At 36.5% G+C, this 16,416-nt stretch overlaps 2 protein-coding genes and 1 long non-coding RNA gene across 7 annotated transcripts; 1 reads left to right on the top strand and 2 right to left on the bottom strand.

The window, feature by feature from the left end:
* The first annotated feature begins 1,687 nt into the window (after positions 1 to 1,687).
* On the top strand, positions 1,688 to 6,819 carry ptgdsb.1 (prostaglandin D2 synthase b, tandem duplicate 1). The gene is made up of 6 exons (XM_007254775.3): positions 1,688 to 1,862; positions 3,835 to 3,974; positions 4,203 to 4,282; positions 4,518 to 4,631; positions 4,732 to 4,833; positions 6,404 to 6,819. Exons 1-6 carry the CDS (start codon positions 1,779 to 1,781, stop codon positions 6,412 to 6,414), a joined length of 531 nt encoding a protein of 176 aa, XP_007254837.2. The 5' UTR covers positions 1,688 to 1,778; the 3' UTR covers positions 6,415 to 6,819.
* On the bottom strand, positions 2,084 to 3,518 carry LOC125806066 (uncharacterized). Of its 5 annotated transcripts, none has more exons than XR_007441374.1 (4): positions 3,447 to 3,518; positions 2,725 to 2,797; positions 2,214 to 2,432; positions 2,084 to 2,142 (listed from the first exon to the last, which is right to left on the bottom strand). It is a non-coding gene; the product is annotated as an uncharacterized LOC125806066 (long non-coding RNA). The 5 variants fall into 5 exon arrangements; XR_007441377.1 differs by lacking the exon at positions 2,725 to 2,797 and adding an exon at positions 2,506 to 2,578 and having other exon boundaries at positions 3,447 to 3,515; XR_007441375.1 differs by lacking the exon at positions 3,447 to 3,518 and adding an exon at positions 3,015 to 3,081.
* Positions 6,820 to 6,865: 46 nt separating the features above from the next.
* On the bottom strand, positions 6,866 to 15,701 carry zfx (zinc finger protein X-linked). Its single transcript, XM_007254770.4, has 8 exons — positions 15,269 to 15,701; positions 13,296 to 13,396; positions 12,749 to 13,075; positions 12,501 to 12,653; positions 11,807 to 11,944; positions 11,261 to 11,395; positions 10,716 to 10,865; positions 6,866 to 10,600 (listed from the first exon to the last, which is right to left on the bottom strand). Exons 2-8 carry the CDS (start codon positions 13,360 to 13,362, stop codon positions 9,363 to 9,365), a joined length of 2,208 nt encoding a protein of 735 aa, XP_007254832.3. The 5' UTR covers positions 13,363 to 13,396; positions 15,269 to 15,701; the 3' UTR covers positions 6,866 to 9,362.
* Between the last annotated feature and the right edge of the window lie 715 nt (positions 15,702 to 16,416).

Raw genomic sequence — 16,416 nt, 5'->3', positions numbered from 1 at the left:
AAACGATGTTGTGTGCATTCTGGCTGTCCAGTCTATCAAAAATCAATCTGTGTACAGTCTACATATCGTCGCTGTCCAATGAAAAACAAGTATCTCCATTTTTTACGTTTTTTATATTACTACATAATTTCAACAAACCAATTGTCCCTTACACTTTGTTAAAATTAATGAATGGACCAATAGAATTTCTACAAAATTACATGAAATTTTAATGTAAGTTAAGAAGGTTTTTTTCTTTCTCCTGTAAAGTTGATGTTTTGGAGATACTTGTTTTTCATTGGACAGTGATGATATTCAGTCAGATTTGGGCTGGCAGTTTGAACTTGCAACCCACTGATATCTGATCATTTGCAAAAACAAATCTGATCTGAAAAACAGATTTGATTTACTAAGGGTCTGAACATAGTCTTTTTCATGTTTGATCCCCTGGACTGACAAAACAACCTATAAAAAAATAAAAGAAAGATCAGCTGCTTTTTACTCTGCTGCAATGATGCATTTTAATAGGTGGTCCTTTGGGGGTTTTGAGGGCACTTTAGAATTCACACTACATACTGGTACTGAGACATGGTCACACATCCAGAACAATTTGCATTGTATTTTTAATCCTTTTCATTGTCACTTTGGACCCTGTTCACCTTAGCACTATCTCCCTCTGATTCAATCACTGAATCAATGTGTCAGTTTCAGGTGTGAATGGGCTCCTAATAGGCCTGCTTAACATAACTTTTGCAAATGCAATAAAGTCCAGTCACACCAAACTACAGGTTTAGGTATATAGTGTTCCTTTAAACCACAAGAATTGTGGTTTGACCAGTATGATACTGGTCAAAGTCACTCAGATTTCTTTTTTCATTCACCCACTTTTACACAAGCTGTGTAACTATTCAATCGCTAATCATTCTATTAATATTTAGTGCAGTGGTGTTCCTTACCTCAAATAGGTAATGGTTCCATTATGATAATTCACTCATTTTAATAAAAAAATACATGTTTATTGCAAACTTTTTAAATGTTTCACTACTTTATTACTTTTAAAAGACCAACATATAAAACAATAGTTTTACATAACATTAAAACAAAACATTGCAATTTTAGTTTTTGTTTTTTCCGAATATGTGAGATGAACCATTTTTGTATTATGTTAATTAAACTAATTAAGACAAGCAGAAGAAGTTTCATACTGAAAAAACACAACTATTGGAAAATTTTTGTCTAGATCTTCAAACTTTAAAATGGGTCAAATTTACCCAGAACATAACAGGAGGGTAAATAGGGAATGGGTGGTATTTTTATTAAATTGTGACAGCAACCTCGTACTGTTGCACACCTTAAGACATAAAATGGAACAAAATAACACCTTAAACTTTTATTATTGCAACTACTAAACTTGGTTCTAGAGATTTTTTTTAAATAGTAAAACTGGCAAACTGCAAAACAAAAAAAAACTTGTGTTTGAAAAAAAAAAACTTTAATGTAAAAAATATTAGTATTCAGAGCATTTAAAAACATTAGTGATTATGAAAGAGAGAACATTGTGAGGGTTTGGGATAAGAGTCTACTATCCTGTATTATCAGGCAGGGGTACATGTGCAAGTTGTGCAACAGCTTGATGGGCAGTGTTGGGAGTGTGCGTGAGGGGTGGGGTTAGAGGGTAAGGGGTGGATAGGAACACTCAGTCAGGAGGATAAAAGACTCACCGGCATCCCCGACTTCAGCCTGCTCACTTCCAGACTCACTAACAGACGACTCTGCCTGTCATTCAGCCAAAACTAGCCATGCTGAGGTTTGTGGCCTTCTTGCTGTGCGCTGCAGCAGCCTTTGCAGACATCATGCCCATGACCGGCTTCAACCTGGATGAGGTAAAGTTCACATTTATTTACATACAAATACTTTAACATATACAGTAGAAAACAGATAGTTGTTATGTGAAAGTCTTTAGCAGTTATGCATATTGTTTTTACACATAAAGACAGTGATCAGTGAGAGTGTTTACTTGTAATAAACTGTATATAACATTAGAATAAACCCAAATAAACACAAAGTCAGTGATCAGTGAGAGTGTTTACCTGTAATAAACTGTATATAACATTAGAATAAACCCAAATAAACATAAAGTCAGTGATCAGTGAGAGTGTTTACCTGTAATAAACTCTATATAACATTAGAATAAACCCAAATAAACATAAAATCAGTGATCAGTGAGCGTTTACCTGTAATAAACTCTATATAACATTAGAATAAACCTAAATAAACATAAAGTCAGTGATCAGTGAGAGTGTCTACCTGTAATAAACTCTATATAACATTAGAATAAACCCAAATAAACATAAAATCATTTATCAGTGAGCGCGTTTACCTGTAATAAACTCTATATAACATAAGAATAAACCAAAATAAACATAAAGTCAGTGATCAGTGAGAGCGTTTACCTGTAATAAACTCTATATAACATTAGAATAAACCCAAATAAACATAAAATCAGTGATCAATGAGCGCGTTTACCTGTAATAAACTCTATGTAACATTAGAATAAACCCAAATAAACATAAAGTCAGTGATCAGTGAGAGCGTTTACCTGTAATAAACTCTATATAACATTAGAATAAACCCGAATAAACATAAAGACAGTGATCAGTGAGAGTGTTTACCTGTAATAAACTCTATATAACATTAGAATAAACCCAAATAAACATAAAATCAGTGATCAATGAGCGCGTTTACCTGTAATAAACTCTATGTAACATTAGAATAAACCCAAATAAACATAAAGTCAGTGATCAGTGAGAGCGTTTACCTGTAATAAACTCTATATAACATTAGAATAAACCCGAATAAACATAAAGACAGTGATCAGTGAGAGTGTTTACCTGTAATAAACTCTATATAACATTAGAATAAACCCAAATAAACATAAAATCAGTGATCAATGAGCGCGTTTACCTGTAATAAACTCTATGTAACATTAGAATAAACCTAAATAAACAGAGTCAGTGATCAGTGAGAGTGTTTACCTGTAATAAACTCTATATAACATTAGAATAAACCCAAATAAACATAAAGTCAGTGATCAGTGAGTGTTTACCTGTAATAAACTCTATATAACATTAGAATAAACCCAAATAAACATGAAATCAGTGATCAGTGAGAGTGTTTACCTGTAATAAACTCTATATAACATTAGAATAAACCCAAATAAACATAAAATCAGTGATCAATGAGCGCGTTTACCTGTAATAAACTCTATGTAACATTAGAATAAACCTAGATAAACAGAGTCAGTGATCAGTGAGAGTGTTTACCTGTAATAAACTCTATATAACATTAGAATAAACCCAAATAAACATAAAATCAGTGATCAATGAGAGTGTCTACCTGTAATAAACTCTATATAGAATTAGAATAAACCTAAATAAACATAAAGTCAGTGATCAGTGAGTGTTTACCTGTAATAAACTCTATATAACATTAGAATAAACCCAAATAAACATAAAGTCAGTGATCAGTGAGGTTGTTTACCTTTAACTGATGTAAACATGTAAGTAATGTAATAATTGTTATAATTTTATGATAAATAATACATGCAACAAAGCCTAAGGATATAACATTAAACAAAGATTATGAAATTTTCTAATTAAAATATGGTATTTTCTTTAAACATACAAAAAGCAGAACAACAATACTAAAATAACTATATAATAAAATATATATATATATATACAACCAAACAGCACTTTATAACTCTCCAGCTCAGGTTTTCTCAACTTGCTTGTGTAAAATCAACTGATATTAGTCTTGTAAACTCAACCTATTTTATTATCTTCTATCTCTCAGATTAAAGGAAAGTGGTATTTGATTGGCTTTGCCACAAATGCGAACTGGTTTGTGAATCATAAATCCAGCATGAAGATGGGAAGGGCCATGCTGGAGCCAACAGCCAGTGGAGACCTGGACATGACTTACACCAATCTCAAGTATGATTACTTTTTCTATTTTTTTTATATACCCAATTTACAGCTCTGTACACAGCATTAGAATCACTCTAAGAGCCTTTATCACAAATTTGAAATAAGCCAAAACTAATTTGTATTAATGATGATCCACCCGCAACACTTTAGAGTAGGATCAGATGAGCTGCTGGGTTTTGCTGGAACAAAAGTTCCTTAAAACCACCAGAATGTAATGTCTTTGTTTATTCTCAGGGAGGATGGCACCTGCTGGAAGATGACACATCTCGCTAAAAAGACTGACATTCCAGGACAATTTGTTTTCTACAGCCAGCGTAAGTCAGTTGCGATTTTACAGACTTACCACTTAAAAAGCATTACCTTAAATTCAAATACAACACAGATAAAGTAAAAAAAATATACTAAATCTGAATTAAAGTTAGTAGTAGATGCAAAAGACATGCAGATTCTAAAAACATATATCTGACAATAAGATTAAATACTAAGGCTTGATTTTAAAATACTGCACATCTTACATTCTAATGAAAAATATATCTCTTGATTCCTCAGGCTGGGGAAACAGTAACGACATGCGCGTGGTGGACCTCAAATCTGACGAGTTTGCTATTGTCCACACCATCAAGACTAAAGATGGCGTGTCTGAAGTTCTCAACAAGCTATATGGTACAGAAAATGGGCATGGGTTTATTCTAATCCAGCTCATGTAATTAAAGTTAGCTTTTTTTTATTGGGGAATTTGTTTTAAACTAGTATTTTTTTGCAGGCCGCAGCCCAGACCTGAGCGGAGAACTGATAAAGAGATTCCAAAAATTCTCTCTGGACACGGGAGTCAACCCTGACAACATTGCCATTCTGCCACCAAACGGTAATATTTTCCTTTAGAGCTCAACACCACATTAAGTTATGTTTAGGCCAAAAATATAATCTACACAAATTTTACACAAAATACAGTTGTTTACCATGTTTGGTGCGTAAGGTTATCTTCTTTAGCTGGATATGTAAAGAAGCTGAGTAGCTAATGTCTCTAGCTAACAAAGAATAAATGTCAATTAGCTTGGCATTAAATCCATGTCTAAATTATCACTTATTCACCTCAATCTGTGTGGAGTTCAGGCCCTTAATCTCTAATAGTCCTGATTATGTGGTGTTATCTATCAACATTATTATATGTAGAACATAGCTAAAACCAGTAACCAGTTAGTTAGCATCCATAAAGCCTGATTGTGGTCTGTTCTTTAGATCTTGTTCATAGATAACAGTCACATAACATCCTTAAATTTCCCCAAAAATAGTCAGTATGCCTTATAATCCACTGCGCTTTATGTATGATTTTTTCCAATCAGTTTATAAGGAGAAGTAAAGCCACGCTGCTGAGGTACAGCATTATACAGGAATTTCAGTTTAGTTTAGTTAACTACCTAGGCTGGATCACTATTAGTATTAGCTGCTAACCACGCTAAACGCTAGCTCTTTTTAGTTAGCTGTTTAGAGGGGACAATATCAGACTGTATTCTGCTTGTTTACCGTGTTAAAACAAGCTATATTGGACGAACCGCTAGCTAATTGCACCCTGGTTTACTGGAACACTCAGGGTTCTTCAGTGTACCGCTATCAGGCGGAATTTACTAGCGCTAAGTGCTGTTAACAGCGACTAGCACTTAACCCAGAGTGTATATTACAAATTTTAACTGTAAAACAAAAATATGGCCCTAAAGGTGAATGAAACTAATTTTATTTAAAATAAATAAATAATTGCTGTAAAAATTAAGTCTGATATTGTTCTAAAGTACAGTTTTAACAAGAAACATTAACCGTTTCTGTCTTTGTGTGTGTGTTTATACTAGCCTGGCTAATCCAAAACATTGCATAAATGTAATGTTAGCATTAGCATTAGCTACTTTAGAACCAAAAACCATTAGCACACCATTATACAGGAAAGCCCACTAAAATAAGGCTGACTGTAGAACAGCCTGACCGCAGCATACCTTAAGCATGGCGCTAAACACAAATACTATCTTGTTGTATACTCACCGTGAGTCACCTGTTAACGACTGATTAAAGCATTTGAATTGTTAAAACAGACCTGAGTTAGAAAAAAAAAATCATTTTAAAATGATTTTAATCTAAACCACCAACCCAGCACACCTACTTTCTGTAAATATGGTCAGAAGAATGAACACAGATACACACACTCTCCTGTGATGCTCTCAGGATGTTCAGTATAAGTCACCAAGTGGCTTCATGAGTTAAAATGAAGGACAGAGTGCTGCAAGAAACTTTCCACATCTTTTAAAGGGTCTGTGTAACATTCCACAATATGGCCCCTTTTTGGTATATACATTTAGGATAATGAAGAGAAACTGCACATTTTACCTTGGTCATACCATCAGTTTATGCTGTTGTAGATTAAATAATTTTTTATTTTTGCCTTTCAGGTGAGTGCTGAGATGGATAAAAATCTGCTGTCTTCAAGCAAAACCTTCTGCTTCTTCTGCAGCAATTGAAATTAATTTTCAATTTGTTATATTTGTTTTCTGTCTACAACAACTCATTATGTGTTTACTGAAAAAGAGGGAAGCCAGAAGGTTCTAACCTCTGGAACATGTAGGTTTTCACATTTCAGCACATCATAGAGAAGACTAGGTTGGCTTTATTAGGTATTTGGGTTTATTTTGGAAAAATATCTACTAGATAATACCTACCTAAGTGTAGCACTGGCATTTTGTTTACTGGAGATTCTGGATGTTCTGCATAGAACCTTCAGTCTTCAGAGAGCTGATGTTTTTTTTTTTTTTTACTGCTGATGCTGTCTACTGATCTACTGTCAAAATAAAGTTGTTTACAAGTTTCACATCTCATCTGTTTAATATGACAAACAAGAACACAGAACCATCAGGCACAAAATAGTCTAATTTTAATAATTCTGTATTTACACAAGTTATGTACACACATTTATCAGAATATACCTACTCAAAGTTATACACTATGCTTTTTAATGTGCGTTTCACCTCATGTTTTTATATCCTACCAGGTAAGAGGCCATAATTAGTTCTCCTAAAGGTCTTACATGTATGAATTTGTTCTTAAAATCCAATGATTATTATATTAGTATTTTATAAACACTGTCTGATTATATGATCTTTTAAAGATCCAATGGGGGCCATTAACCAACAGTGCTGCTATAGATTAAGATTCATGTTTTTTCTAAATCTCACACGTTGGACCTTTAGTAAAGGGATCCCACCAGCAAGCTGCTTAATCTTAATTTATCAAACACAAGCAACACACACAACACAGAAAAAATCCACAAAGGAAAGAAACTTCATTGAAACGCACTATCATGACCAATATTTGATGTCTAAACAAATTAACATAAAATTCAAGTGCACACAAACAACAATATGGTGTCTGTTGCCTACATCCATTTATAATGGGCTTCAATACATTTTTAAATATCCGTAATGAACACATACATGCTATTATGGGCATGGTCTTAGGGGAGACACTAAAAAGCAGTTTAGGTAGTTCTGCCACTTTCAGTTTTGTGATGTCACAAATTGGGGGCTCATTTTGAGACTGTAGCCTCCCATGCTGGCAATATTGTTATGTCACAGCTGCAATGACCCTTACAGTCTTCTATACTACTGCGATGTCCCAATTAAAGCCATTTACACTATTTGTACTGTGATATCAAAAATCAGCCTTATATAATTAGCAGGACTAAATACCGTGCAGCACTACTGAATGCAGCTCTAAATACACAGCACATGCTGTTGTTAGGGTGATGCAATATGTCTGCGTTTGGCAAAACCCATATTTTGAACTCTGTCAGATCTCAGAATTTTTAGACATTGTTTTCTATTTTCAGACCAATCCACCTGGTCTAGAAATTTGAAGAGATGCATGAAACTCCATCCTGTGATATGGCAAACAATCATACAGCAGAGTTACGAATTTATCATAATAAAAGTGAGAGAAAAGTACATTTAAAACAACAGCAATGCAAAAACAAACAAACTGGATCAGGTTTGAGCTCAGTTTGTCGCTACAACATGACCCTTTCCTGGCAGCAAGCATATTGTGGTTGGGTGTACATTAAAAAAGCTGTGCCTGACTGATTATATCAATCTGAAAAGAGAACAAATGGTCCAACATTAAATAGCAAAGAAAAAGAATATAAGCATATTGAAGCCCTCTGCCTTTCAATATTACACACTTTTCATTAGAAAGGTGCCCAGTTCTGGTCCTGGAGGATCAGAGTCCAACACAAGTAAGTGATTTTTCCTGCTGAAACACTTTAAATAAGAGTTTAAGGTGTGTGTTCAACTGCAGTCTCCAGTCCCCTAGGTTTAATATTGGACAGCGCTGCATAGGGATAGGTTTCGAAATTTAATACTTTACTGATACTAACAGAATTCTTTAATGCTGCTATTATTGAGTACTGAAAATATTTGGAGATTTTAATACCAAAGCAGTCCATCTTCATCTTTTGATCAGAGGAGCAGCAATAATGCTTGTTTCAGAATAAAGAATTGTGACTGTCTATATCAGCGTAAATTTACTGCAAATAATAGAACGTAAATAGACCCACTTCATTAACGGCACACAAATTTCTGAGGTAAGCCAAACCCACTGCATTCTGAAAACTATATCTTTGTCTAGGTGTTAGTATCGTATCAGTATTTAAAATATTCTGAACCATATCCAGCCCTACCCACTATTCCCACAGATATGCACTGATCCACTCTTGAGGAGAGCATCATCACTTAAGCTAAACCAAGAATTTGTTCTGCTCAAAAGCAATTCTGGGCCTGCTGATCTCCAGGGCTGCACGATGTTGACAAAATATCATACTCTGATTGTGCAATATTACAATGCCTTGCAATATTTAAAAAACACATCTTACAAACTTTTAATGCGAGTGGAGTTTTGATGCATTTTTCTTCACCAACATGTTATTTTTATGTATGTTGGATCATGTGACTTCTCTGATTCATCCAACATCCAATCACAGAAACATCTATGACTGGTAAGGCTACTCACAATGTGTTAAATGATGTCACAAATAGAGATGCCGTTTTCTATTCCAGCTATGAGTGACAGCACTTCGCTTATGTCACAATAAGATGTTTACATATTGCAGCTTTTATGATTACTCAATTGCAGAGAGGGCCATTTATGTATTACACTTGCAGCAGTTTAGTGATGTTATAATTAAAGAGGGGCTCATTTGTATATCCCAGCTTTTTACAATAGAAATGTGTGATATCACAATTAAAAGTTAATTTACACACTGTAGCTCAATATTGCAAAGGCAGGCAACGACAGCAACCATGATCAACAAGCGATATATATGTATCGTGCAGCCTATTGATAGGGTCTTTATGGAGACCATCACACTCCAGACATTACATCTTTATGGTGGCGTGCTACGTGCTGGTTTTTCTCTGAAGGTCTGCGGAAGCCCTTGGAGCAGAAATCGCAGCGGTGTGGATAGTCTTTTGTGTGAATAGATATGACATGTCTCTTGAAGCCTGAAGCATCGCCAGTACTGTAATCACAATATTGACACTGATACACTCTTCGCTCCCTGCGCACTTTAGACACCGCAGCAGTGGCTAAAACCTTCTTTCCACTGTGAGTTCCGAGCACAAAGGCTTTCTTCGGCCCCTTTTTGTCCGAAGCGGCCTGCTGTTCTTTGGTGTGCACAGACAGGATGTGTCGACTGAGCACAAACGGATCTGCTATTCTGAAGCTGCAGTGGCGGCACTGGTGTAACTTTTTGGCCTTGTGGGCCGCCGAGTGCTTCTTCAGCTCGGATGGTCTGTGGAAGCCTTTGCCGCAAACGTCACATTTGTGTGGGTAGTCTTTGGTGTGAACGGAAATAATGTGACGCTTTAAGTCACTGGAATTGGAACTGCGGTGATCACAGTGGGCACACTGGTGGCTTTTGGCCTCCTCGTGTGTTAGAGCATGCTGCTGGAGCTCCTCAGCTTCTGCGAACGTCTGGAAGCAACGGTCACACTTGTAGGGCATCTCCTTACTGTGCTTGGTCTTTACGTGGGTCTTTAGGTTTGAGGAATCAGCCGATTTGTAATCACAGTACAGGCAGGAGTAAGGCTTCTCCCCTGTATGAGTCCTCATGTGCTTTTTCAGCTCAGAAGGATGCCGAAACCCCTTCCCGCACTCCACGCAGATGTGTGGGAAATTTTTGCTGTGAACAGCTAGCAGGTGGCGATTGAGCAGCCCCTGCTCAGCTGTTTCATAATCACAGAACTTACAGCTGTGCATTTTGGTGGATGGAGGTGGAATCTGAAGCTTCGCTTCCCGATGATGGTGCTGCAAACGGTGGGAAAAGAGCGCCGCCTGCTGGTGGAAGTTTTTACCACACACCTCACATTCAAATGGAGCTGCTTTGCTGTTTAGTATGTGGATTTCCATGTGGTTGTGGAGGCTGGTTTTCTTGTTGGTTGTAAAATCGCAGTCTGTGCACTGGTACTTTTTCTTATTTACTACATCCTGGTGGTGATTCTTGGTATGGCGCTTTAAGAATCCACGGGATTTAAATTTCTTTCCACACAGCATACATGGATACACTGTAAGTGGCTGACCATGAGGCCCAATTATAATTGCTAAAAAGCAAAAACAAGAAAAAAAAAAGTGAGAAATTATATTAAAAAGGGACATCAACATTTACAAGTTCAGAAATCAAACAAGCTCTGTGGTTAGAGACTGCAGGGACAGTACCTGTCTGAATATGACGAGATTCAGAGCGCTTTTTATTCTTGTTCTTGCTTCGCTGACGGTTGAGCTTCTCTATTAAGACGGAGTCTTCAATGTGCAACACAGCACTGGCTGCTCCGTTTCTGTTCTCACAATTCTCAGCCTCCTCACCACCTGAGTAAGCATTTATAAATTGTCAGTTTTAAATGGGTGTAGACAGATACTGCTATTTTTACATACTTTAAAATGTATATGAATTTATATTTCGTAGCTGTGGATTAGCTCTGACCTACGTAAAAGAATCAGGTAACGCATTAAAAATATCTAGATTGAAAACCCAAGCAAGACAAAGTTACAAACTTCCATGTTATATTTACATGCCACAGCTTAAAAATATATTGGCACTGAACACACATTTCAAATCCATCTGCTTATTACAAAGGCCTTTGTGGGTGAACTTCCTGATGGATCAGATGAAACGAGAAATCAATCATTTCAGAGGTAATGTTGCGTCTTAGAGACTTAGTGATGTCAGTAGTGATGGTGTTGTCTGTGTACTAATAACTAACCGTAAGCTGCTGCCCAGGCTACAGGCATGAAATCCTTGTTAAGCGAGGTGTTATCAAATGACCGCTGAGCATTGGCAGGATCCTCACCCTCCACCACCACTTCCATGTACACTTCATCAGTGATTTTAGCAACATCTGTTGGAGGACACACACCAGCTCAGTACACAAGCAAAATCAGAGCTCCACCCTGCAGCCATATTTATCTCACACTTTTCAAAAGTTTTCAAACAGATCAACCTGTTTTTATTGTTGGCTTACAGTCACATTAACCAGAAAGCTAAGATCTTAAATATATTTTGCCTGAAAAAAATGAATTATACAAGTTCTCGCAAGTTCTTTACTGTCAGCACTAAAACTTTAGTGTTTACCAAATTACTTATTAAATTATTAAAACCATTATCGTGCCAAAATGTGTATAAATGTGTGTTTGACAAAGAAAACTGTCAAATTCTTTATTCATGCAAAAAAATTCAATTGGCGGACATGAAGCAGAATGTTAAACAAAGACAAAAATGAAACTCAATCAGAAGTCAAAAGATTACTCACTGATATCATCCTGGTTTTGATTGGCTTCACCCATTGACATGTAGACCATTTTCTCTCTGATGGGCAGCCCTGAAGGATCCACCAACTCCACACTGTCAGCAACATCAATATCAGCATCTCCTATATCGACTGTGCCACCTTTACAATAAAATTATTAGAAATGATAAAAAGCAGAGTCAAACAGAGTAACATTTGTAGCTATATGGAAAAGAATTAGTAAAATTCTGACTACATGGTCAATCAGATTAAAAACATATATAAAACACACAAACATATATAAACAGCAAACAACTTCAACAATTGAACACAGTGGAAGATTAATCTATATAAACATGGTAATTGGATCAATTTTAAAATCAGAATCTGCATACATTCTGGTATGAGTGTATCCAAATGTTTTGATAATTTAATGCAAAAACACACAGTACCAATATATCTGACAGTCATCCTAATAACTAGATTATGTTTAGCCAAAAGAATTTGCAAATGCCATAGTGTAATATATTTGTCCATTAAGAAAACAAACTATATGGAAACATTATTTTAGTTTTAATTGATGCTGCCCTTTCAATAGCTGTTACAAAGAAGAAAAATAGCTAACCAATCTGAAAAAGATAAGGACCTTGGTAAACACATAGTTGTTGCATCAAGCATGTGTTATTTTGTCTTTTAAGAAAGTGGAAACTGGTCTCACCCAAATCATCTTCCCCTGGATCAGCCTTAAGAATATAAACCTTGATGACCTCCTGGCCCTCATCATCCTTTTCTACATCTTCCTGGGTCTCTAGAGTGCCCTCAACTGTGACCTTAGCATCTTCATCTGAAACTATCTTCCCAGTTTCATCCACTGAAATAAAAAAAGATAAAGTTTAGAAGAATCCCTGCTTTCACATTAGACAAAAAGTCATTAGAAACAGATTATGAATGAACAGCGCCACTTACAGGAAATCATGAGGTAATCTCCACACCCATCTGGATCCTCTTGCACCTCAGCTGCTGTCAGCACGTCCACCTGCAGGCCCTCCTCCTCCAGAGCCACGTCAGGTGACATCACGCAGGTTTCCACAGAAACTGTGCCCAGACCATCATCATCTTCCTGTGTACACTGGACATACTCTGCCACCACGTCCTCAATGCCATCCTGGATGACCAGCTCCTCTGGAGCAAATCCATGCACCTCCATTCCATCTTCCCCTTCTACAGTGGAGACCAGGACTGTCCCCTGAAGCTCTACAGCAACCTCGTCCTCCTCAACTTCACCATCCCCACCTGCAACAAACACAACAACAATAAGGAAAAGAAGAAAAAAAAGAAACATAATTTGAAATCAAACCAATTAATCAACTAATAATTTACAAATGTTAGTTACAACATGAGTGATGCATGTATGAGTGAGTGAATAGTCCTGCGTGAATAGTATTTGTTCTGCTAAAATAAACAAAAAGCATAAATTAAAAGTATACACTTTTCCTCAATACAGGTAACTTACTTGTCCCATGGAATATGATCTTGGGCTGGTGGGAGTGGAAAGTGAGGGTCCTCACATCTTCATCCATTGACCCCCTTGATCACCTGCATAATAATTTAAATCTTGTGGTGCAGAAGACAAAAAACACATATGTAAAAAATATACTAATAATAATTGACACAAGTGGACTCTCTGAACATTATTTTATATTATATACAAATTTATTTTTTTATATAATACTTCTAAAGTAATTTAAACTGCAATACAGAGTAGGGATGGACAATGTGGACAATTTATATTAAAAAATATTTCTTAATTTCAGTAAATACAGTATAGTTCTAATATTGACATGAACCATTTAATTTCTTAATTTTTAGTTTTTTCAACCATAATTAAGTAAGATTTTATATATAGTGCCACAAAATACATGGCTCTGTCCAAAAGAAATTGGTAACATAAGGATACTTTTTAGTGCTTGAATACTTTTAACAACATAAAATATATAGGTACTCAGATATGTAAGTATAATTAGATATTTAAATATACATTTGATTTTCATTTCCTCACTAAGGCAGTGTTTTTTTTGTTGTTGTTGCCTCAGGGCAACATTATGCAGTTCCACTTTTGTTAGGGAAATAATGCTAGAGAAGTTTTTTCCTCTAAAAAAAATAATTGATTGGTACACACGTCATTTATGCTGACTTTAATATTACATAATATTATGCTTTTCTTAGCGAGAAGAGCACATTAACATGAACATTTTATTTATAACTGTTGTTTTTGAATATTTGCAAAAAATTATTAATGTAAGTCTGAATGCTTGAAAAGTTTATTACTATAAAAAAAACAGGAGGACCAGTGAATTTTTTGGCTTTCTCGGTCACATGACATCAGGTTCAGTAGCTCCTCCATTTCCGTGCGCCCAAAGTGTAATTGTGGTGCATAGCAGTAGACAAATAGCTATTTTATTAAACACAAGGTGACGAAACTCAGAGATTTGAGTCCGGACAGGACTAAAATTACCAGATGACCACGGAGTTCAGCAAAAAAAAGTAGATAATTCTGCATGTAATTTTCTCAGAGGAGTCTGAGGAAAACACGTAATACATTATCGTTCCGGACAGCAATTAAATTACAGAGGAGAAAAGAGAAAATTACCCCAGGACCCCCTGTGAAACTAATCACATCTGGATAGGGCTTAATTTTAGTGTAACCTGGGTAAGTGAGCCATTTACCCATCTCCCCAGCACTTTGTGTAATGCGGTACAGTTACAAATTAACGATTAGTCAACAATGAAATATGTAACCTTAGTCAAAAAATGTCAATAATTGACATTCGACAGTCGATTATATTGACTAATCGTTGCAGCCCTAGTTTATACAGCGATAACGTTTTTATTTTTTAAATACATCTACAGTATTTAACTAAGTGCATTCTCTGTAGTCAGGGTATTTACTGTGTTTGTTGTATTTTAAAAACTATAAGTTATATTTAGTAAAAGTATTATAATGTATAGTACGTATTATAATGAGCGCTATTCCGGTGGGGTGTAGCGGTGTAGCGGCGGGGCGGAGTTGAAGCTGAGGCCGCTAATGACGCTGAAACAGTCCCTGCCCCCTGCTGCACCCGCCGCCATGTTGAATTAATAAAAACAATAAATTACAGCGTATAAAAAACACATAAACACCTGTATTATAGCATTAGTGACTGTTTATACATATAAAGACCCTGTACCAGTGCGTTAATGATCCCTGAGTACCCTGTAACCGAGGTTTTGGCTCGGTCGCCGCTGCGGCCTATCTCTGTCTCCAGGCCTCTGCAGGCCTCGCAGTCGGAGGCCTAGCTGCAGCTAAAGCGCTAATCCTATAAAACTACAAAACACGAGACGCTCCGCAGAGTTTAACACACTCATTGGACGCTACAGCATCAGTGTTATTCAGCTGAGAAGCTTCTATGTGCGTTTTTAAGTTGATTCGGTCACAGAGCGGCCTACCTTTTCCCGCCGCTCGCCAGGCCCGCGCGGTTCTCCCCCAGTCTCGGGCTGAGCTCAGGCGGGACCGGGTGTGAGCAGGGCGGGCCGCCGGCCGCTGGGAGGGGCCCAAACTCTACCTCCACTAATGCGCTCCCACAGGCGACGCAGCCTCCGGCTCAGCGCCGCTTTTTAGCTAAGCTAGCTAGCTTTTGTTCTGTAAACTCGGTGCTGGAGAGTAATACAGACTTTTATAACTTATATTTTTAAAATACAGACACAGTGAAAGAGCAGCTGAAGCTTAAATCACCGTTTATGTAACTAGCTAGCTAGCGTATAGTTTGAGCTGGAGAACTGTAGGGGTATACAGGGGAGGGAGGAGGCACTGTGTAGCTAATCTATCATACCCTAGCTCTTTATTTCGCTTTAAGGATATACAAAAAAATCATTTTTGTGTTTTTGTGAATGCCAACATCCTGCCGTTTTCGTGTTACTGGCTTTTTATATCAGTGAGGGTTTTGTTTATTTTTAATGTTTCGTTGGCTAACGCTAGAGCTAACGGGTCTGGTTAGGTTAGTGTTAGCTAGCTTCAGGGATTAGCGGGCTAGTTTGGGGGGTTTAATAATGAACAGAAGACAGTGCCTCAAAACGAGCTAAACCAGGATTTTAAAAAAAATGTAATTAATTTATTTTCAGAATATAATGGTGATCATAAGCGCCCGTTTTAAGCCTTCAGTTCAGGTGTTCTGGCTATGCTAACAGTCGTCTTGTTTTCTGTCGTGCTGATTTTTCTCAGAGGCTGCTCTAACTTTTAATATACATTATTTTATTGTGAATTCATCTCAAATACACGATTTAACTGCTTAACTTTACAATATAACTAACCTATCTTCCTCAGACCCATAGCTAAATATTGAGTGTTTTATTTCAAGTAGGTTTATGTTAAATTTAAGTTATGTTTAATACTATTGCCAAATTTAACGAGGGTACATCACCTTTAATAAGGTATTTTGCTAACATTAGTATTGCTATTCACAAGACCGATTTTCATTGTGCTTAACCGGTTTACAGGCCAGGATTTTTGTCAACTTTCTGCCCAACATCACACCACTAACGCTTGAGGATTCATTTTCAAGCATTACATTAAAAGCTTTCAGGTTTAATAAGGAACT

Source organism: Astyanax mexicanus, chromosome 1 (genome assembly GCF_023375975.1).
Source record: "Astyanax mexicanus isolate ESR-SI-001 chromosome 1, AstMex3_surface, whole genome shotgun sequence".
NCBI lineage: Eukaryota > Metazoa > Chordata > Actinopteri > Characiformes > Acestrorhamphidae > Astyanax > Astyanax mexicanus.
The sequence above is the reverse complement of the archived record's forward strand: the minus strand, read 5'-3'. Positions and strand labels throughout refer to the sequence as shown.